This window comes from Arvicola amphibius, chromosome 3 (genome assembly GCF_903992535.2).
Source record: "Arvicola amphibius chromosome 3, mArvAmp1.2, whole genome shotgun sequence".
Classification (NCBI taxonomy): domain Eukaryota; kingdom Metazoa; phylum Chordata; class Mammalia; order Rodentia; family Cricetidae; genus Arvicola; species Arvicola amphibius.
In genome coordinates, this window is record NC_052049.1 from 24,656,127 (window position 1) to 24,680,422 (window position 24,296).

A 24,296-nucleotide genomic window follows, 5' to 3' on the forward strand; every position below is an offset into this window, starting at 1 on the left:
ATAATTTATCAAAATCTTACCAAAACTCTTTCTACCATGTTTTCTCCAAAAACGAAGTCAGAACTGCAGCTTTTAAAAGAATGCTTATCTTCTTTTGGTTGGCATCTATTAAACAGAAATAAGCATTTAGTATTTTAAATTTGTGGATGAACCCACTTTAAGCCTTAGCAGGCAAAATAAACAGGCGGTTCAAACATAAGCATTGTTCATATGGAATGAATGAAAAGGGAAGGGAAAACTTGAGTTGGAGACTTTCAGGAGTGATATTCAGAATATTGTTGCTTACTGTTACGACATTGGCATTGACCTGTGTGGATGACCTCATGCCACTCACAATGTGAGCTGCATGACCAGCTGGAGGGCTGCCCAGTCCTAATCTTGCTGCATTCCAGCAATCCCGAGCCATTATTCATTATCTTAAGTGGCCAATAATGCTTTAACAATCCAAGATTTTCAGGGGTCTTATCAATTATACTTGGATGTGCATTGTTTTAATTATTCTACTCCAAGATTTTGACTTTCATATTAAAATTGTTTTGCAAGATGAGAAAATCAAGCATTCAGCCCTCTATCTGTAGACAGATATCTACATGTCCTGAGCACATCCCCATGACCTCATAGTACTCAACCTGGATGGAGCCAGTGTTTGTCCACAGTCATTCCCAGTGTTCTCTCAGACAAAACATTCCTTCATCACCACTACTGCTAAGTAACATTAACGTTTCATTTAGCAGATGTATACTGCTTTCCTTTTACCTAAACAATTAATGCTAAGTAATCATATATAACACCAAAATTGATTAGAAAAGGGGGGAAATGATATTTTTAAAAAGAAGGAAGGAAGATTAATAGCAAGACAACTTGTACTTTTTAAAATATTCCGACCAAAATCCATGAGATAATGAAGGCAATCCAATATTATTATGATAATAATGTGTAGCTGAGGTATTTTGAAGAACTTTCTAAGCTAACATTCTTATAAAATGGGCTTTCAAATGAGAATCTTGTCAATTTATTCATACAGTGTCAGCAAATTACAACATATGAATAGTTAAAATGGTCAAAGCAAACAAAAATGAAATTGAAACATTTTGGTTTTCCCATTTGGTTGAATACCACTAATTAGGAAATCTGAGGTACTAAACTTTCCCAAATCTGAAACAGTTTGAGCACTAATATAATATTGTGTATTCCTGGCCTCATTATAATGAGTCAAAGTCAAAATCATTAAAAATATTGTATACAATTACTTTCAGATTATATACTCAAGGTGTATGTAACTCTGTGTACATGTCTTTTGTTTAAATTTTGATCTCATTCCGAAGATATTAATTACATTATATGCATTCAAATATTACAAAAAAATCTAAAACAAATAAACAACTAAGCTGAAACACTTCTAGTCGCAAACACTTTGGAGAAGGAACGAGGTGTATAATTTTACCCCGAGGTTTCCTCTGAGACGTGTAGATCAGTAGACAGCTGGACTGAACTGGCATTTGGTAAATTTTCACTTTGCAAACCAGAGTTTGCATCAGATATCTGAAAAGGGGAGAAAATAAATCCACCTGAAAGTTCATTAGAGTTGCTCTGTCTGGAACCATCAGACAGAAACCGGTTATAGCCACGCATGTTAAAAGGTTCCTGTGTTCAGACACAGCCCCCAGCCCTTCCTGTCCTCATCTCACATGGTCTTCACAGCTCAGTGCACGTTCTCCTTCTACTGCCCACAGCTGACAGCTGAGCCAGCTGAGGAAAGAACTCGGAGGCCTCACCCGAGTCACACAACCACATGGTCGTGATGTTAGGTACAGTTCTTTGATTCCAGAGACTGCATATTTCATTATAATGCCCACCAACTTGCCTTTTGTTACTTCTCCCTACTTTATCCATTTGGGCTTAGTGATTACTTCTGGATTAATGGGGGATTTTCCAAGGCTGTTCAGTCTGGAAATACCCTAAGAGCTTGCCTGTCACAGCCACCCGCTGTAAGAGGAAATCCGCTCACCTCTTATTCCTGACATTTCCCCTGGGTAACTGTGTCAATCTGAAACTGGTGTGAGCATGTATGTAATGTGCATGGCCTATACTGATTCCATACATGTGAGAGTGAGGGATTTCAGGGATGCAGTAGGTCCAGCGGTAAAGAACTCATCAGGGCCAATATTTACAGTGTTTTCTGGACACCTCCTTTTCCCCCATGGGGATTTGCAGATGTGTTCTAGGGGTAGTTCATGTTTTCAAAGTCAGGTGGATTCTGTTTCCACTTGATTTTTTTATACTTGTCAATAAAAACATTAATATACCCTATTATACCAGGGATTTAAAAGCTGACAGATATCTACAAGAGATCATGTGCCGTGGTTGACTAAGGTCAAAGTATATGCCGATGATCTTGTTACCTAGATAGTTTATCCTTCAGTGTAAATGATAGCTCACTCTTTGTCACCTGAAATAGCTTTAGGTCTATCTGGTTTGATTTATGCACAGTAATCGGACATTGTCTGCAGAATGTAGACTTTTTAAAAATGTGAGAAAGCAGAGGAAGCAGGAGAAGGAAGGGGATCAGCTGGAGAGGAGGAGGGATGAAGGGCAAAGTGAGATGCTATGTCTGCATAGAGATGCCACAATGAGTCCCATTTTGTTATATGCTAAGTCAGATGAATTTACTTTCTAGGAGGCAATGACCAAACCCAGGTCTGTGCGCTTGCTAGACAAGTGCTCTACCACTGAGCAGAAGCCTCAACCTTGTAAAGGAAAATTTTTAAATATTTCTTTCACTTCTTAAGATTATAATTACCTTTCCTTTCCTTCCTTCAAATCCTCTCATATACTACTCTCTGCTCTTTTCCAAATTCACCGCCTCTTTTTTCACTAATTGTTGTTACATACATTCTTGTATCTGTGTGTGTGTGTGTGTGTGTATTCCTAAATACATAAATACGACCTGCTTAGTCAATCTAATGTTGCTTGCTCGTGTATGTTTTCAGGACTGACATTCCATAAAGCCTCACCAACACGACTGCCTAAACATGAGCTGAACAAGAACAATAGACACGCTAAAGTGGGCCAGGGCAGGGAAAGTGAGGGGCAAGCCCATGAGGCTTCAATCCTAGACAAAGAACAACAGGTAACTAAGGAATGCTGAGAGCCGAAGAAGTAGTCTCCTCAGGGTTCATTAATACAAAAGGAAACCTTTTACAGACTGTAAAAAACAGTGTCGCCAAAGCTTATATTTCCCTTAAACTTCTACATTAAAATAGTACCCACTGTGGTTTGTAGTTCTTTAATTATGAGTGACAGTGAATATTCTTACTAAAAAGTAGCAGTGTGGACACCATTTTATCTAGTTTTGATACTTGTCAATAAAGAATATAAGATAATAATTCTATAAAATTCACTTAAGGATAATTTTCCCATTATTTACAAATTATATTAATTTAGTCAAACTTAAGCCACAGAATTTCATAGATCATTTGTCTATGGAACTTCAGAGATCATCATGGAACAGAAAACTCAGTAACAGGCGTACCCAGTTGGGTTACTCTATAACTGGGAGAAATCTGTACTTATTAGACCTTTGAATTATGAAGAAATATTTGCAAACTGTTTTATAATTGAGGCAGAAAATGAAAAAAGTGATAAATAATGAAATGTAGTCACAAGGATCTGAGTTCAGTCCCAGAAATTCAGGTCCAGTAGCAAACATTATAATCCCAGGGCTGGGCGGGCATAGAGGCAGCTCTCTGGGTTGCTGGCCAGGAAGCCTAATTGTCAAACTCTGGGCCAATAAGAGACCCTGTGTCAAACGCAAAGTGGAGGGTTTTGGGGGATGCCACCCAAGGTTGTTCTCTGGCCTCCAAATGCGCGCACGCGCAAGCACACACACACACACACACACACACACACACACACACGATGATATTTATAAAAGTCCTGGCAATGAAGAAATATCACTACACTTTAGATGTCATAATATATAACAAAAATTTGGTCTATGCTTACTATACACACCATTCCAAAATGGTGTGTAACATTTCAAAACTTAGTGAACTTTTCCTTATAAAATTTAAGACTTGCCGGGCGGTGGTGGTGCACGCCTTTAATCCCAGCACTCGGGAGGCAGAGGCAGGCGGATCTCTGAGTTCGAGACCAGCCTGGTCTACAAGAGCTAGTTCCAGGACAGGCTCCAAAGCCACAGAGAAACCCTGTCTCGAAAAACCAAAAAAAAAAAAAAAAAATTTAAGACTGATTTAACACAATTCTTCCCAACATTCTTAAATAGATAAAAGTAATTACTAGATTGTATTTAATTAAAAAATTTAATAATATATCAATTTAAAATTAAGAATGTTTTATCATATAAACCACTTATCGTTTTCCATGCGTTAATAATTGATTAACTTATTATTAAAATTCAGTGGGTCCCTCAAAATCATATCTTATAAAGAAGAGGATTTGGAAGCATAACAATTTTGAAAAATGCTGAGCAAGTTCACTTTCCTCTCTGCCCCAGTAAGGAGAATATTGGCGCCTGGTTTGGATAAGCACAGTAGTTAGAGTACAAGACTACTTCCATTCTGGTTGTTTTCCCTTAATCAAAATGGCTGTTAGATTTCACGTCCATGTGTTATTGTCATTGTGTTCATCAAAAACCAAACCAAACCAGTCGAACAACCTCAAGAGTCTGGAATCAAAGGGCTGATGGAATAACTCAAATTCCAGCTGCCTAAGTTGTGTCTCGCTCCTCCAGAGTGTTACAGCTACAACTGCAGGCATAGGACATTCCAGAACCCCACGTCTGCATGACCAACAAAAGAGTATGCCTTTAGCAGAGCTTTGCAGTGAGGGATTCAGACCCTTCAGTGTTTAGAAGAAAGAATTCTTATCTGTCCCTGGAGGTTGCCAAGCTCCCCTGCTCCACTCACTATTATTCTGTGTGTGCAATCTTGGCTGCTGTTATCTGTAAAGATGTCTGGTGTGACCTAAACTGGCAAAGCCTCACTATGACCTTGGACAGTTGAGGATGCAGAACCCCTTCTTATTTGAGCACAGGTTCTGGTCCCTGCCCATATCATTGCTTCCCTGACTTTTATACTGTCAGCATCCTGGAGTTCCCATTTGGAGTGACAACACCCACAAAATCTGGTTCAGGGAACACTCTCCAATTTAATAAGATCACCAAGAGTGTTTCAATGTCTCTCTTTCCAAAGGAAATTCCTTACCTTGTGCTTGATATTTTTCTTAATTTTGCAGGATTTCAATTCACCGTGCTCAAATGTTTTGTTTATGTTTTTGCAGCTTTGAGCTTGAGGTGGCTGCAAAATAGCAGGTCTTAGAACATGCTCCGAAGGCCTCACAGGACCTTGAAAGAGCAGAAAGAAAAGAGCAATACATTTTGATAAAATGCCCGTTTGTCCCTGTTTTTAACATGATGATTTTTTAAAATATCACGATTAAGTTTTTAGAGACCAGTCAAAGTCAGTGTAGCCCATGAATTGCCTGCCACTCAGTTCTTAATTAGCTTTTGCCAAATAAGTTTCTTTTGATTACATGGCTTGTCTATTCAAGTATTTTTATCTCCATGTTTTGTCACCCTGTCCAACCTACATACACCCAATATACCACACACACACACACACACACACACACACACACACACACACACACAGAGAGAGAGAGAGAGAGAGAGAGAGAGAGAGAGAGAGAGAGAGAGAGAGAGAGAGAGAGAGAGAGAGAGAGAGATTAAAATATGCAAGATAAACGAAACTTATGGACTGCAGCCAATAGGGTCTTGAGTCTACCTACTGTTCTAAATAATTTATAAAAGGTTACTGCTTTATTTATCTCTTTCCATCTTTTTCTAAGCATTCCTCCCTTGACACTTGGGGTTTATGCCGATATTCTGAGCTTCTTCTTCTTTTTCTTCTTCTTTTTTAAGTAACTGACAGGAAGTATAAGTTTATTTTGTAGTGATGAAAATGTCCCAAATTAAGATTACAGAGATAATTACATAATTCTGTGAAAATAGTAAAGCCACTCAGTTGCCCCCTTTGTGGGACTGGGCAGTGGGTGCAGAGTCTCATCACATATCCCTGGCTGGCCTGGAACTTGCCACATAGCTCAAGCTGGCTTCCATTTGTAGCAATCCTCCTGGTTCTGCATCTCAGATGCTGGTATTCTACATGTACCCCTGGATTCTGAGCTTCTTTACTCCTTTGTTAAAGCTTCCCTCCTTGCCATGTGGCTGCTTGTCCACAACGTGTCTGACCTCTGTGTCAACCTCAAAGGCATAGCTTTTATCCCTTCTATTCATCAGGCATCTAGTGGGGTTCGATAGCTTGCCTGCCCCAATGTTTTTTTTTTCTAAACTCTAACACAATTTCCCTTGTTCCTCAAATACATTAAATTTTAATATTAATAAAATTAATTTAATAATAAATATCAATTTATTAAATGAACAAATAAACAGACATATAGATAAAAGGTGAGAGAGAGAATTTTGGGGGTTTTGAAACTGAAGAACCATACCTTGCTCTATGCTATTCATGTCAATATTCCTTTGCACCAGACTTGATGTCATAAAAACATTGTTTTTCTTCACTATAAGAAAAAAAATTTAAAACCTTTAAAGTCTGTGAACTATTTTACATTTTTGTAGAAAAGTTCTGTTCTGAGATCACCAGTAGATGTCGCTATTGGCAGTAATCCTACTAAAGAGGGCTGGTCCTGTTAAAAGTTGTGATTGCCAGGTAAATTTTGCTACCTACTTCTGCTCATTTCTCAAAACCCTAAAATTAGACTTTTATAGAAGAGGTAATCTTATTTATAATCATTAAATAGATTAGTGCCATGAGAAATGTTGCAAATTGCAAACACTGAGGTGACAATGAATGCCGTGTGCCTGTGTAGAGCTCTCATGGAGTGCTCTAACACTATCAGAAAAGTCTTTACATCCACTTTTAGTGGTACTTAGGAGAGAGATGAGGATGGCAGCTATGTCGATTAGGTTTGTTTTGTTTTTGTTTCTTGTCAACTCAACACAAGCTAGAGCCACTTTGGAAGAGTGAATATCAATTGAAAAGAAATATGTACAGAAAGATAGGCCTTTAGTAAGTCTATGGGGACATTTTCTGACAAATGACTAATGTTGGCGGGTTCAGCACACTATGGGCAGTGCCACCCCCGGGCAAGTGGCCCTGGGCTGGTGAAAAAGCAAGCTGAGCATGCTAAAGAGAGTAAGCCAGGAAGCAGCCTTCCTCCGTGGTCTCTGCTTGAGTTCCTGCCTCCAGGTTCTGCTTGCATTCCCGTCCTGACTTCCCTCTGTGACAGAGTATAAGCAGTCAGGTGAAATCAAACTTTCCCTCTCCTGAGCTGGCTTTTCTCAGTGTTTAGCCACAGTAACAGACGCCAAACTATGACAACAATAATACCAGACTGTCTCCTTCAAGGTGTGTTGCCGGGTAGGAGTGGTCATGACCGCAAACATAGGATGTCTTTGCCTCTCAGAGGGAGGTACTGCCTTGATTCTGCAGGGGCCGGCATCTGACTGATGGAGATGACAAGGGAATAAGATGCATTTCTTTGAGGTGTTCTTCAGAGCATCATCTCATGAAGGCTGGAATCAAATTGCTGCTCTGACCTAAGCTGAATTTGGTAGTCTTTAGCATCTTTATTTCTTGAAACAGAACAACAAGTGGATCACATAAATTGTACTATTTTTATCATTTCCAGCACCATTTATGAGTCTGCACAACATAAAGTAGAAATGCTGCTTACTACTGATTAGGGTCTTCCGATTTGTTCATCCTTTATATATCTGATTTTTAAAAATGAAGAAGTTATATAGATAAAAATAAAGCTATCCCTTGGCTTTACGCAAAAACAAGTGAAGCAGATTAGCTGGGATTAGCTTCCTCTCCATTTCTTTTACCCAACTTGCCATGTGGATTCAGAGAGTCTGTTGTGGCTCCTGTGACTGAAAAGTGTCTGATACACTGTTGCTCGGTCATGATTGTAATTACTGTTACTAATGTCCATTGATTGGTTTGAGGACTCTGCAGTTCTTGGATAGAGGACAATCAATCAAAAAGACAAAGCAAGCTGTTTTCACCTTGTATATCTTCCTTGCATAAAGTACTGCTTATGGCACAAAGGGTGTAAGCCCTACTATGTAGAGAATTCTTGAAGTAAGACTCTTTTTAAAAAAATTAAATTTGCCTTGGGATAATACTCTTGTACACTGCAAAGATTTGTCACTCATATTGGTTTAATAAAATGCTGATTTTCCAGTAGCCTTGCAGGAAGTATAGGCAGGGCGAACAGACTAAGAGAATTCTGGAAAGAGGAAGGGTAGAGACGCAGTCTTCAACCAGATGCAGAGGAAGCAAGATGAAAATGCCTTACTGAGAAAAAATACCAAGCCATGTGGTTAAACAGAGATAAAAATTATGGGTTAATATAAGAGCTAGTTAATAGACCAAACCATTTGTAATTAATATAAGCCTCTGTGTGTTTCTTTGGGACCAGACGGGACAGAAACTTCCATCTACAAAATTCCCAACTGACTCAGCATGCAGTGTATAACAGAATTCGTCTTTAAATGTAGGCATCTGTTTATTTTATATATGAAGTCCTAAAACAGTCCAAGCTCAAACTTTTTGCCAAAAAACGAATGACACATTTGACTGTCTGGATCTGTGAGGTTAATAATCTTCAGACAGCCCTCTTGCATCTGTTCCTGTGACTTCTCTCTGATTTGTTGGTCACACTATTAGCATCTTTTTTTCTTTATAAAACTGGCTAGGTTCTAAGTTTTTTCTGAAAGACTTATTTATTATATACAGTGTTCTGTCTGCATGTATGCCTGCAGGCCAAAAGAGGGCACCCTATCTCATTACAGATGGTTGTGTTGCTGGGAATTGAACTCAGGACCTCCAGAAGAACAGCCAGTGTGTGCTTAACCACTGAACCATTTCTCCAGTCCCACTATTAGCATCTTATGATGTCTGAAAAAAACTTATCATTGATAAGAATGATTTTTGAGACATCAGAATGTCAGGATTGAGGCTCTAGGAGCCTGTCATTACCTGGCCCGGAGGGGGGGAAGGTTGGGGCGTCAGTGAACGATGAGGACCTCAGGCGCGTCTGAGATGAAGCTGCCACTGAAAGAAGATTCAAATGCAGGCCATTAAGAAGTGTGTCTTCTGTCTAGTTTGATGGGGATTCTGTTCTTTGGAGAAAAATTTAGATCTCCAATTCAAAGAAAATTATTTTTTATATTTTTATCAATCGAAACAAAGACTACCTCTGATGATCATAAATTAACTTTATTTTCACTCAACTCAGTAACTATTTCTTCAATGTATTAGACATTCTTTGAACTCATACTGAGTGGAGATATATGTACATAAATTGCTGCTTTACACAGTCCAAAGGCAATAAAATCCATTAGGCAGAGCGGCCTCAGGTATGTTAATGTACGCATGGGCAAACTGTTCTCAACTGGCTCAGAATACAGTGTATGATGAAGTTCTTCTCAAAGCGCCGGCATGTCCTTATTTTGTAGGTGCTTACTTTTAAATGTCCAGTTGGAAATTTTTTTAGTAATTTCACATGCAGAATAATAGTCAAACTATACCTACCACCTGGAGACTGGGAATCTGTACTATGAAGCGTGACAGATGAAGACCTTATGCGTTTTCTTGAGAAACCACTGAATTCTGAAAGAAATTCAACAGGAATTGTATTTACAGTAACACACAGTACAGGAGTAGAATCAACCCCTTTGTGTGGATAGGTTATCATTTCACAACGTGCTGACTCGTGGAGCCCAACATTAAATACGAGGGGCCTTAGATGATTATAAACCTACAGATACCATATTAGCATGGAACAGTTAGAAACGAATCTTCTGCAGGAAACTATATACAGCCTCAAGTTCAGCCTAGAATCACAGAGGCTATGCTCATGTCATTGTTCTCGGGTATCTGCCTATCATCTTTCAAACAATCCATCTGCACACCTGAAAACAAGGCAAACCGTTATGTTTTATAGAGTCGGTGTCACATGCCCAAATGCTTGTGCTTTACTTATTTTCTTTGTACGAAGATTGGGGTTTGGGGTTTCACAACACAGGACGTAATTCGTTACCATGTTCTGCCGTTTCATCCAGGCTGTCTTCTGCAGGTCTCTGGAAAGACACAAAACCACCATGGAAGCTGCGAATTTGCTGTTATTGCATTAATTCCCCACCCTGCCTCTGTATAAGAGAATTTCAGGAGCCAGGGCTCTTCAGCTCACAGGGACAAAGTGACATGCCAGTTTCACCAAGAACATGGCAACAGAGAAGTCTACCCAGTGGTTATAGATTTCAGTGATTATAGAATCTTTTTGAACACTCGTTTAAAATGTAGGTTTTTGAGGCACCTGCTCTCAGGATTCTAAAGTGGTTGATCTGGACTAAAAATCTGCTTTTTGAACAAAGGAGTAAAGGTAATTTATTTTGTGAGCAGTTCATTAACAACTGCATGTAAGAATGAATTCTCACAACCATAATAAGGTGGGGACAGCTAATCCTCCAACTCCTATGGTTCTAGGATGATGATTTGACATCAGATAGACTCTATAAGCCCTTTCAAACTAATATTTCGTGCTGGAGTTTTTATACCCAGTTTTAGGATCTTTCAGTAGCAAGGACCTAAGGAGCTATTTAACTTTCCTAATCCTTTTCTGTTTCTTTTTTTTAAGTCACCTTTTTAAAGTCATTTCAAATAAGCATATTATTTTAGGCAAACCACTTTACCACAACTTAGAGATTTCAACCAAACTGATGTCCTTGAGTCTCAACTCCAAGAGCATTCAGGTAGTGGAGAAGGCCAAAATAAAATCTTGCAGCTACCATATCAACTACCTCCTTAAAATATTACTTATAGAAACCAGAATAGTTTGATCTTACCTTGAAAGTGTGTTCTCCTTTCTCAAAAACAAATGTTGGTTGAGCAATGACATATTTTTCTGCAAAAGAAAGGAGTGTTCAAGAATTCACAGCACAGTTAGATCTCTAATGCCACCTAAAAATACTTGGGTTTTTTGTTTGTTTTGATTTTGGGTTTTTTGTTTTGTTTCGTTTTGCATTTTCCTTGCTGTGGTGATTTGAATGATTGTAGCCCCAATAGACTCATATATTTGAATATTTGGTCTCCAGTTGGTGAAATGTTTGGGAAGGATTAGGAAGTATAACCTTGTGAGAGGAGGTGTATCACAGGCAGTGAGCTTTGGTTTCAAAAGCCCATGGCAGCCCACTGTCTCTGCCTGCTACCTGCCGACCAGGATATGAGCTCTCAGCTACTGCTCCAGCATGATGCTTGCCTCCCTGCGACCATGCCCTCCACCATGATGACCATGAACGAACCCTCTGAAATTGTAAGCAAGTCCCCAACTAAATGCTGTCTTTTATAAGTCGTCTTAGTCATATGTCTCTTCGGAGCAATAGTAACCCCAACTAAGACAGCAGACTTTGAGGTTCCAAGAGAACGGTGCCATCACTAGCCCTCTCGCTCTTCCTCTCTTCCCCTTTGTTCCTCCCTCCCTTCTTCCCTCCATGTCTCTCACTGCCTTGTGGCTATGGATCAAGATGTGAGCTCTCAGATGTTTCTTTGCTCTGCCTACAGGGATTCTAACCTGAAACCATTAGCCAAATTAAACGCTTTATTATTAATAAGTTGCCTTGGTCAAGGTGTTTTTACCACAGCAGCAGAAGAATATCCAACACTTACCTTAGATAAAATGCAGGTGGTTTCCAATGAATAGAGTTAGTAACAGGGAAAGTGATAGTCTATATAAGCAAGGAGAAAGATAATCTCTTTAAAGGAACATGTGCTGGTTGTAGGTGCAACTCCTCGTACAGTAGAACAACAACAACAAAACCATGCTGTAAGAGTCCAGAGAAAACTAAACAGAATCACTTGTCTCTAGAACCTCATCAGGACAGTGTCTGAGAAATCTTTAAGAATAAAAATTTCAATAGGTAAGAAAACTCATCTGAGAATAGTTCTATTTGAATTGTATCTTAAGGTGCAAGCAGCTGGGCACAGTGAATCATGCCTATATCTCAGCTCTCAGGAGGTGAAGGCAAGAGGATTATGAAATAATTACCAGTATATTGTCTTGGTATGCATTTAAAATGCATGGGTGCACTAATTGTATTCCTCAGCCTAATAAAACTCAATCTGAGGAATTTGGAGACTGGAGACCCTGTCTCAAAACAAATCACGACCTGCATACAGAAGAGGCAGACATGCACTATGTTCCATCCATGAAATAATCCCTCAGTGCCGCACACCGCGCCCCCCTGTCTGCATTCGGTGCGCTTTTACCCAGTTACTGAGCTTTGGGCAAGGGGCTGGAGGTTAAAATACGCAGACACACACAGACAGAGAGACAGCAACACGGGTCATCCTTAAATTCCCCAAGAATGCCCCCTTTATTGTGTTCAGGGGCAGATTATATAGAGATAGCCATGCCCCAGCCAAACCCACCAGAAACCACTCTCCTGCCATCAGGAACTCCTGAAGGTCTCGTGCTCAGAGCAGCTGTAGGCACTCAGATCAGGGGATTACAAGAAATTCAGGATCTGAGGTCTCACTGCTCCCAACACCTCAGACTTCTATTTTCTTCACTGGAGTTGTCATATACTAAACCATATTTCCACCCTTATTCATCTTTCCTCCATTCTCTTCTCCCTCTCTCGTTTCCTTCCTTAATTCTTTTTCCAGTGCTGGCAACTGAACCCAAAGTCTGGGCAAGCACTCTACCAGCACTGCGTTTACCTTTTACCTTGAGACAGGCCTCAATGAGTTGCCTAGGATGGCCTTGAGTTGGCTTTTCCTTACTCCGCTTCCCAAGAAGTGGGAAACATGGTCCTGCAGGAACTGGCTTGGCTTCTTTTGATTTTTTTCATCTTAGGTAAGACAATGGAGAGAAATCCATTTGTTCTAAAATGTGCACGAATGATTGATAAAATTTTTAACTATCATCACTCTATAAATCTTAAGAAGTATTGTGTAGGAGTTAAAGCTTGGTCTCTGGTGTTAGGAACGTTGAGTACAACTTGGCTCCAGAATTAGGAGCATAGAGCTAAATGATGACGATACGTTGTTAATGAGCCTAAGTCAGACATCAATCCAAGCTCTCTCCTTCTAGCAGCCGTTATCAACACACTGTCGGTTCTCTGATGAGCTCATTTGCATCCCCAGGCCTAATAAATAAAGCTTTGGTTGAAGAATTTTGAGAAACTATCACACAATCACTGTGTACATATTGAAGAATTTTGAGAAACTATCACACAATCACTGTGTACATATCAACAAATTTCATTTCTCATGAACACATCCTGTAAGTTAGTGTCTAAAACTCTACCACAATAGCTAGTAATTCCCCCAGGAACCAGTTGACCTAGAATAACTTCCTCTTCCATGCCACTGAGATACATTATTTGGTTCTTATATATGATCTTCCCGCTATCTTCCCTGAGAGCCAAATGACCTCCCACCATGTGGAGAGTGCTTTGCAATTCTGGCATTCTTATAATATGGAACTTTGATTAATTCTTTGTTCTTTTATAAAATAAAAGAAACTGCATTAGATTTGAGCTATACGATTCCTTCGTGACTGAAAAGAAACAGTTCCAGCGAATGTACTGGAGACATCCATTATGAATTAGCCTGATAAATGGCGCTCTCGTGAAGTAGCCTTATGGCAGTCATTATTAAAACAATGTAACTTCCTCTAGTCCTAGGTAACAATACCTTGACTTCCCCTCTGTCAAAACATACAATTGAAAACAGGCAAAATAACCTTCAATGGTAGCATTAAGAAGTTTACCACAAAGACTGCTTGTAGCTTGGAGGACATATTGTAAAATACGATGGGTATTTGTCAGTTCAGCAAACACTGAGTATTATTTTTTGTTAGGACTATGGTAGGTGCTAGAGATTCACAGGTTTATAAAGCTGTGTTAATGTTGGCGCAGCCTCCTTTCTCTCCTTGACACTGCCTACCTAGCACATGGATTAAAACAGTCTTCACACTTTGTTCTAACTAGGTTTTTCTCAACTCTGTGCAATTTTCTTTCTTTTTTTTTCAAGAACAGACTCTAAGCATTTATCAGCTCAATGGGCCTGTAGTAGGATGACCCAGAAGGAGAATTTAAAAATAAGAAAAAGCCCTTAAAATTATATGTTAAAAATATAGTGTCTTCCCTCTGATAACATCATGAATGAGCCCCTTTACTCTATGGAGATGTATTGTGAAGTGTCGAAGGCATGTTTAAGACTCTGGGTTTGTGGTGAAGCAGTGCATTGAGATGGGAATGGTAAAGCCATTTCTTGTTCTGGGGGCAAAAGAAATAGAAATAATGTACCTGGAGTCCTAGCAACCCCATCAGGGCCAAGCCCCATCACCTAAGTCCACCCACTAGAACCTACTTATAAGGTTTTTACCACTTCCTGCTCGTGCTTCCTTAGGGGCTAAGTTTCTAACCTATAGGCAATAGGAAATAACTGGAATCCAAACCATAGCATTGGTATAAAGCCAAGACAGGTCTGCCAGCACAGATTAGCTCTAAATGGATACTATGTACCATCTAGCCCCATGCCACGGAAAGTCTGTATAAATAACATCTTTTTCAAACCTTGTTGATTCATCATATGTGCACATGCACTTCTACTCCAGTTGAAAGAACACACAGCAATAAAGAGTTTCAAGCACTGGCGAGGTGGCATGGGACCACAGAGTCAAGAAAACCAAAGGGAAATGAGAGCAGCAAGATTTTGGATCTGGAAACATAAAGATAGGTGGTACCTGATTTAGTAGGCCAGGAAAGCTGAACTGAAAGTTCAGGATAGCAGTGGGGATGGAGAACGGGACCCAGTGCACCATGGCCCCAGGAACACACCAGTTCAAATAGATAGAACCAAGAACTTCTAGAAGAAGAAATGAATTTGGGCTCAAGATTAAAAGATCTAGCATATATTGGCAGCAAAGTAACTTAGTTGTCCTACTCCCAGCCTATCAGAAGTCCGAGATCTTCACCTTTATCAAGGATACCCATCTAACCCCCCTGGCAAAGAGCTCAGCTCAGTGTTGTCTGTGTATGCGATGGCACTGCTTCTCAGGACCTTCCAGTGCTGTGGCAGTGTTTACAACAAATATGCAACTTTCCCGTTATTTTAATACATACCATAATTTCCCTATCCAAAAAAATTAGTGTGAATTAGAAGTTTTTGCCTCTACTTTCTATTTCTATATGTTTAGTTGACACCCAATCTGTTGAATATACCTCCATCCACCATAAAAGTAGCTGGTGATTTTGCTGATGAGTCATCTTAGAGGAAGGGATTTGGATCCAGGGGACCACAAGGAGGGTCTTGAAGGTAGAGGGGACTAAGAGTGAAGCAGCTTTGGCCTGAGTCTGAAAGCCTAGTGACCGTCAGGTTTCTGCTACTTGGTTCCCCAGCCTAGAAACAGTATTCTTCTCATGGCAGCCTGGTAGGCGAGGGTATGGAGAAACTGAATCCTTGTACCAGCCAGAACCAAACCGCCATCGCCAGGGCTGATAAACCATGTCCTCACAAGCCTTGCTTGCCACACCAGGAAAGAGGGTGGCAGCAACCTCTCTGCAGAGGCAGCCCTGCCAACTGGGTCACTCCTAATTGCCACCAGGACTGGAATTCTCCCCTTGTACTGCATCCTTGGCAGGCTCTGTGTGTTCCTCTCCCTTTCTTTCTGGATCTTCCATGTGCCTGTTTTTTTTCTTTTCATGTGCCTATTTTCTTCTCTGTTTTTTTTTCTCCTCAGGTGTTCTTTGTTCTCTAATACTTTCCTTTGTGCCCCCATCTTTTTCTGTCACTGCTAAAGCTTGAAGACAGTTCAAGACCTGTTGTCTCAGGGGTTTTTTTTTGTTTGATTTTTAATTCTTCTCTCTCTGCATCTCTGTCTCTCTGTCTCTCTCTCCATATGTCTCAGATGCTTGCCTTTAAACTACTAATCCTCGTGCCTCTACCTTCTGAGATCTGGGATTCCAGGCATGAACCACCACCTGGCTTGTGTGAGTGTTCCTGTATGCATATGCATGCATGTGTATATGTGTGCGTGCGTGTGTACTTGTGTATATAAAAGTTGTTTGAGCAAGTCATGCATGTGGGGGCAGCTTCTTCTTAAAACCATTTTTTTTAAAAAAAAAAACAAAGCAAAATTTCTTTGTCTGACATCTATCTCTCTGTCCTTGATCCTTCCTGTATGCACAGATCTTCTTACATACCCAAACATGACATCTCTCTCTGTATGAACACGTAACAATACACGAGGCTACAACTTGCATAGAAAACACTCATATAAACTTGAATTCCTTTTCCCTTCTTCTGGGTCCTAAGCTGTCAGTGGTGGAATGCTACTTTGTGGTAGTTCTGGTGGAATTGGATCTCTTCTCAAAATGGCATTTTCTTTTCACTTCCTTATTCTTAGCCTGAGTTTTCTTCTGCTCCCCCCCCCCCCAGACCCTCTTGAGAACAGTTTAATATCAGTATGGTCCTGTATTCAAGCCGTGGCCAGAAGTAGTCTTAGAAATTCTTGCTCCTCAAAATGTAGTCCATGGGTTGGTGGGCTCAGTGAATAAAAAACTTGGAGCTCAAAAGTCAGCATCTGGATCCTGGGGACTCACTTAAAGTCAGTAATCTCAGCACTCCTGTGGCAGAATGGGAGACAGAGACAGAAGAATCTTTGGAAGTCTATGGGCCAGCTAACATGATGTTTGCAGCAGTGAACAACGAAAGACCTGGTGCAAGGCAAGGACCACCACCTGAGCTTGTCCTCTGACCTCCATATGCACACACATGTGTAATATACTCTATAGAAGCATCACACACACACACACACACACACACACACACACACACACACACACACGTGGTTGAGATAAACCTGCAACATTAACCTGAGTTTGTTAGAGATTCAGACTGAGTTAAAATCTATACTCTGCACCCTTTCTTGGTCTTTCTTGGTGAGTTAGTCATTCAAGAAGTCTAGAAGAATACAGGATTTCTGTGAACCAAGGTCAAATTCATAAGGATAGCAGTAGAGACTCTTGAAGTCAGTGAGCAACTCTGTGGGATGTGCTAAGACTGCTGGCAAGTAGTGAGGAAATTGTGCCATTCCAACCACAAGAATGGTTGATTATGATTGATTGTAAATTTATAGGCCATTTTAATCAATTTAAAATGAATCCCTATGTTGCAGATATTGGAATGTCACTATTGATATTGAAACTAATTCAGATTTACATGATTTATTTTGAGATGTAGAAGTTTGCTGTTTTAAAAATACTCTGGAATCTGCCTATTATTCATGAAAAATATTTAGATGTCATTCCATGAGATTATTAAACATTAATTAAAACGTTCATTTCTGAAAAATTATCCTAGAAGCATACATTTCACCAAAAGTTTTTGTGACAGTTCTAAGAGTCTTCGAAAGGAATATGAATTATTTGAAGTCTCTAGCGTGAAAAATGATCACATCTTTAGGGAAAATAGACAATCATAGCAAGTGACCTCAATTGCTTCATGGACCCATGGGAAGGGTTGGGATTTTGTTTGTTTGCTTGCTTGCTTGTTTGTTTAAAGAAACAGCAAAATAAACAAAATTCAGAGCTTTATTAAAATCTCCCAAGGATGTTCTGAGAAAGACAAAACATAATCCCAAAAGATGGAAACGGTGCAAACTCACACATGATGTTCTGTAGCATTTCTACTACACAAAGGGGAACTCTGTGAAATGCACACAGAAATAAGCAGCAAATTGCCTGTGATAATATTTAGAACCTGCCTTTATAGGTTAAGATGGTGGGACCACAGAGTCTCATATCATTATTTACTACGACAGTGAACTCTCGTTTCTAGTTTATGAGATGCTTTGCTCTGGCCTGAAAGCAGAAGACAGGACCCAGAATGAATCAGGCAGTCTGCATGGCAGGTTTTCAGCCTGGCTCGAAGCACTAGCTCAATGAGTCAGCTCCCTGCAGCCCCTTCAGGCTGGTCATCCCTGCTGGAGTTATGAGCAAGCTGTGTATTATAAATGTCAGCTGACTGTAAGACATACAGAAATATGCTAAATAAAGGGAGGAAAACCCTTTCTCCTGGCTGCCTAATTCTGCAACTTTAAACGCTACTTTCCATTTTTGTTAGAAAAGGAATTATCAACTGCCAACTGTAGGAGACTTAGCAGTTCTTAGTTTGGATTCATATCTAAGTAGTATGTACTGGAAAGAATAAAGTGAAGAACACCGTTTCCCTACTTGTGACTACTAAGTCATTTTTGGAAAAAGAATGATTTCACAGTAGGACACTACAGGAGATGAGAGAACTCTGTCACACTGAATACAACCAGCACCACCCAAAGCCAGCCTAGCCTTTCTTCATCCTGAACTTGTTAGCTTCTCCTGCTGACAACCTTCAAGAGATCCATCTACATAAGTTTCAGAGACCCTCAGTCCCTTCCTCATGGGTTTGTACTTTGGTCACAATATAGACTGAAGCCAATTTAGAAAAACAGCAGTACAGGAATAAGGACATTTTTTATTTGTACAAGAAGCATCTGATAGTGTCCAGCACAGGCTGGGCTATGATTCTGGAAATAAAGCAAACCCTTGAAAGTTCTGTGTTGTATGCATTTTCACCCCAGCCATGAAGTCAAACTATGCAGCTCAGCTATGAGCCATCTGTGCCCATGGTTGTAGCCAAAGTTTTATTTATTTATTGCATTTAGAACCAGATTTTAAACAGCAATGATCCAATGATAGACCAGGGACCTAAGGGAAACCAAATACTACTACTAAAAATCATAGCAATAAAATGACTCCCAAGAGAATTTGATATATCCATAGGTCAGTGTCTCAGCTGGCCTTCATCAGAGAAGCTTCCTCCTACTGCAGATGGGAACAAATACAGAGCCCCACAGTCACAACTGGACAATGTACAGAGAGTGGAAAACCTTGGATTACTTGGTCCTAAATGGGATGTTCCCATCAAATCCCTCCCCTCAAAGCTCAGGAAATCCTGTGGGAAAGGAGGGGGAAATACTTATAAGAGCCAGAGCGGATGGAGTACCCTAAGGAAGCAAGGCCTTCTAAAAATAGCTGGACTTGTGAACATATAAGCTCACAGAGACTGTGACGAGATGCACAGGACCTGCACAGGTCTGGACATGATGGGGTCCCAGTGCTGAAAAGGGAAGTGGACCCAAGCCCACATCCCTAACCCAGAAGCTAACTCCAATTGATAACTGCTTGCAAATGAAAAATTAGTTTTCTCCAATATCTCCAATTCTCACTGAGCATACAAACCACTTTTGGGGCCAGGCCCATGTCCAGCAATAAATGACCAGCATAAAATTAAATCAATGGCATTTTTTTTGAGGATCTTTGTCTCATAATGCCTTATCAGGGTTTTGTATTTTTTCCCTTATAGGACTTTTGCATATGTATTATGGCTTCTAGTTTTGTGGTTTTATGAGATTTTTGTGTGTGTCAATATGTGTCTCTGCATCTATATGTGTTTCTTGAGCTTTTTCTTTGGCTTTTTCTTCTGTTTGTCCTATTCTGGCTTGTTTCTTTTGTTTTATCTAATTTTATTTTATAGTTATTATTTTTATATGCCTTCTTGTATCTTAATGAGAGACAAAAGAAAGATTTTGGTGGGTGAAAAGGGTCTGGGAGGAACTGGGGGAAGGGAAACCATAATCATAATATATTGTATTGGGTACTAAAAAATGGTTTCAATAAAAAATACAAAAGCAGTGAATCAATGAAAAGAAAAAGGTATCCTCATATTTTTAAGTTTACTTCCTAATGCTTTCTAAAAATATTTATTTTTAATTAACGAGTAAATTTGGTTTTTCATGCATTTTACAGCAAACTGCACTGCATATTTCAACGTCAAGAGACTATTCTTTGGGTGAACGTCCTTTCTTCTTTCCCTCATCAGGGCAGTATTAGATACATGAAATGCTTATGCAAGTCCTGACTTGTCTACCCTGTTCACTTTTTGGAATGTTTAACTGGATATGACCCCAGCAAACACTGTGAACATTAGACCTGGCTGAGTTGTCTGGCTTCTGCCTTTATGCACTGGCACAGTACAAAGACTTATAAGTTCGCATCTATTTTAGCTCTTGTAAACCATATTTCAATATAGTCCTATTTGACAAATAAGTAAATGATCACCAGGAGCCCATGATCCGGTGTTGCATGTGTATTCCTGCACAGCGATTATTGCCACTTCAGTTATGCAAAAGGAGTCTTTTCTTTTTACTGTTACATGTTCATAGTCTGACTCTAAGGACTTTGTTCTAGCGTGCATGCAGGTAAGTAAGTAGTGACTAGCCACTCAATATGTTGAGCCTCGGCAAAACAGTAACAAAAGAAAATATTACCTTTTGCAAGGATATACCCATTTCTCCATAATTTGAAGGTGCTATTCTGTTATTAAGAAGACTGCTGTGTTATGTGCCTCTGTGAGAAGGGCTCCTGTAACCTTAAATGTGTTTATTAGAGCATCATGGGCTTCTGGAGTGATAATTCTAGAGTGATCTGCTTGCTCTTTCTCTACACCATTGCCTCGTTTGGGCCCGAGGGCTAATAATGATGCAGAATGTGTCCCTGGATGTGCTTGGTCAACCAGTACCATTTGGAAATACATATTTCATTTGACAGCATTTGTAAGTCACATATTTTCCCTCAGAATAGCTCACAGTGTGAAAAAGCTTCCATATGCTGTAATGGAGCCTCACTTTGCTGAGGGAAGAGAGAAGCAGAAATACAATCTACGTTTCGTGGGACACTGAAGATGTTTCCTGAGCAGACACATGGGTTCAAAGTGCCTTATTCTTAATGTTAATCTCAACTAATTGTCGAGCAGTGTTTACTGTTAAAATTAAATTAAACACATAATTTTGATGCAAAAATATCTTCTTCATTTTAGAACCACTATTCTAAAAGACTACTGATCCCTCTCAGCAGACAGATAACACTGTTTTTAAATTCCTTCATAATTCACAAAACACAATCATGGTGAAGGTAATGAATGTGAGTTTCTCAGGTTCCTAAAGCCCATCCATCTCTGTCCTGAGTCTTTGAGCAAGCGGAATAGCACAGTGCTCTACTGTAGTCAGGTCCTTGCAGGTCTAGCCAGCAGAATGGAAGCCAGCCTACCACCATTTATGTGACCTGAAACTTTCTCAGGAAAGTTGAAATTGGTCCTTTAGGTGTACTATCTCATGATCATTGGATTCTCGGAATAAATCAGTCTTGGAGGATCGGAAAACATTATTCTAATTGCGTGATGACGTTTTAATTATTCTAAGTGGTGAATTACACAGAGCAGAGCATTTGCCACTTTAGCATTTTAAGGGTGTAAAATGGCATTAACCACACTCACATCACTGCTAAGGATCACCATAACCCTCTCCCCAGAGCTTCCTTCGCATCCTTCACCCGAGACCTGTCTTCATTGAACAGTAAAGCCTCATTCCATAGCTTTTCCCTGGCCCTGAATAATACCCTTTACTTTCTAGCTTTGACATTTCCACATACTTCAGAGAAGCAGAGTATTCAATATTTGTCTTTTAAATTTGTCAGTATTTGTATTTAAAATTGTGTGTGTGTGTGTGTGTGTGTGTGTGTGTGTGTGTGTGTGTAGCACAGTGTACACATGGGGGAGTTGGTTCTCTTTTTCCACCATGTGCGTCCCAGAAGGGGAATTCAGGTCATCAGACTTGGTTGCAAGTGTCTTTACCTGATAAGTCATCTCCATGTATCTGTCTTTTATATCTAACTTATTTCACCTAGTATAGTGTCTTCATTCATATAGTAGCAAAGGCTGAATAATGCTCAATTACCTATTTATCTGTCTATCTGTCTGTCTGTCTGTCTGTCTCTCCATCCATTCATCCATCCATCCGTCCATATATCTACGTACCTATCCACTTACCCACCTACCTTTCTTTCTCTCTCAGGGGGTGATGAAGTGCATAGAGTATTTGCAGCTTTATTTTAGGGGTATAAAGTGACATTAACTACACTATACTATATAATTATAGTACATTATACTACACTATACATTGCTTTTTTATCTATTTGTTCATTGATGGATATTTAAGTCCGCACTTCCCCGTTTTCTTCTTCCTCATTTCTTTGATGCAGTTGGCTCCATACATCTTACATCTATATGCCCTCACTAATCTCCCATCTTCTACTGTCATTTCTTCTTTTTCTCCCTGCTCTTACACACTCATTGTGTTGTCTACATGTTTAATGTTAGAATTAGTATATGTCAGGTCTATTCTCTTTTATGTATGCAGCAGTGGTGACTTAGTCATGCGAGGCTTGTGTAACTACTGAGCCACACACTGGTCCCTAAATACTCTGCTATGTTCAAATAAAATTAAGCTGCAATTACCACATCTTAAATTCCCTATTCATATGTGGTGTCAGCTCTTACATAGCTGTACACAGATGCAGTTCTTTGTTCTAACCACTGACCTTGAGCACAGTTTTCAGTTCTAGTTTAAGACTTGTGTATATTGTCCGTGGGACTAAATGATCTTTGAAACCTTGACACTCAGCAATTTATGAATGCCAACCACTTGAATGAACTATTTAGAGACTAGATCTTTTCCTTCATCTGGGGTGTGCTATGATCAAGGGCAGTAGTAGTATTTTAAGCTTAAGGCTGAAAGTGGGAGACTTGCTCACAGAGGCAGAAGGAAGTTTCACACGTCTATGTTGATACATTTTAGACTTGTTTTCATTCTTTTTCTGTGTCTTTAAATTTGTGGCTACCCTTGTTTCCTAAAACTCCCTCCAGACTTTGCTGATATTTCTTCACAACCAAAATAGTCACTCTCTTTAGTTAAGTTTAGCTTAATTCTATTCTCAAAATGAAAAGCAGTGGAAAAATATCTTAACTCTACCCATATTTGAGACTGAAACACCTTATAAATAGTTATCTTATTAAGTAAAAAAATTCATAGTCAGCAGTGCTAGTATGCCTTGCCTGTGGTTGGCTTATTAACACCTACGGAAATGCACGTGAGTGTGCACACATCTTTATCTACAACTCCAGATCAAAATGGTCTACTTCTTATGTTCTCAGACTTTTTCCTTATTTTGCTCTTTCTCTTTAAATGGCAATGCCCTGCCCTTTTTAAAACTTGTGTGCTTTTCTGGTAGCCATTTTGTGGATTTAACCACGGTCCTCATGCTGGCCAGGTAAGTGCTCTTCCTCTTAGATGTGTTTGCAGTCCTCCTTTTCTGACTTCACTGTGAGACAGGATCTCACTACGTGGCCCAGGCTGCCCTTGACAGAACTTGCTCTTAGGGCAGCCAGACTTTGAGCTTGGTGACTCTTTTGCTTCAGTCTCTGGACCAGCTTGGATCGCAAGCATGTGTCACCATACCTACTGTATCCTAGCATCTAGCAAACTGTATTGGAATAAGAAAAGATTTGATGCCAATTGCTTCAGGATGTCATTGCACAAATCCCTCCAGATCATTCTCCCTGGCTGAAAGTCTAGATCATATTCCTATGAGCATTTAGCTGGCTATCACCATCCCTGGCAGGTGAGGTATCTGATCACCAGGTAGAAGGGATGTGACTTTAGAAAGAATAAAGTGTTTAGTACATTTTAAATCCTGACTTTTGGGTATTTTGCTAGATTTGCCCATCCACTTCATTAAAAAGCAACTCAGATGTGAAATTTTCTTTGCCAAAATGTTGATTAAAAATTCAAGCCGAGTTAATGATCTAATAGAATAGCTGACCCAACATTTGAAATGTCGTCTCCTGGTTAAATTAGAAAAGAAAGCTGGGCCTGGGACTGTAGCTCTGTAACTGAGTACTTGCCTAGCATGCATGAGACTCTGGCTTCAATCTTTAGCACTGTCAAAAACAAAAGGTGAATTAATTACAATAGTGACCATTGTTCAGCCCCTTTTAAGTTTGTACATTTGAAGAATCCAAACCCGAACCACTTCTCTCAAACCATTTCGGTCAAGTTAAAAAAAAAAAATGGTGCATTACTTTGCTTAATACTTCATAAAATGTAAGGCACATGTTTTCAGCATTAAACAAAACTGCTAGCCTGGCCTGCAAGTTGCTGGCATAGGGCTCATAGGTTTGCAGTGACACAGTTATATTTTCTTACCAGTTTTTTTAGACTAAAAATTACTCCTGATATCAACT

The 24,296-nt window shown here is 39.7% G+C and overlaps 1 protein-coding gene across 3 annotated transcripts in view; it reads right to left on the reverse strand.

Moving 5' to 3' along the window:
* Ranbp3l (RAN binding protein 3 like) overlaps nt 1-24,296 on the reverse strand; it is a 47,266-nt gene that overhangs the window by 13,466 nt on the left and 9,504 nt on the right. For all 3 annotated transcript variants that reach the window (XM_038322322.1, XM_038322321.1, XM_038322323.1), the window contains 8 exons: nt 10,958-11,016; nt 10,153-10,192; nt 9,645-9,722; nt 9,090-9,164; nt 6,532-6,603; nt 5,226-5,365; nt 1,445-1,542; nt 21-105 (listed from right to left, as the gene is read on the reverse strand). In XM_038322322.1, coding sequence (XP_038178250.1) covers nt 21-105; nt 1,445-1,542; nt 5,226-5,365; nt 6,532-6,603; nt 9,090-9,164; nt 9,645-9,722; nt 10,153-10,192; nt 10,958-11,016 — 647 coding nt within the window. The remainder of the gene's footprint in view (nt 1-20; nt 106-1,444; nt 1,543-5,225; nt 5,366-6,531; nt 6,604-9,089; nt 9,165-9,644; nt 9,723-10,152; nt 10,193-10,957; nt 11,017-24,296) is intronic.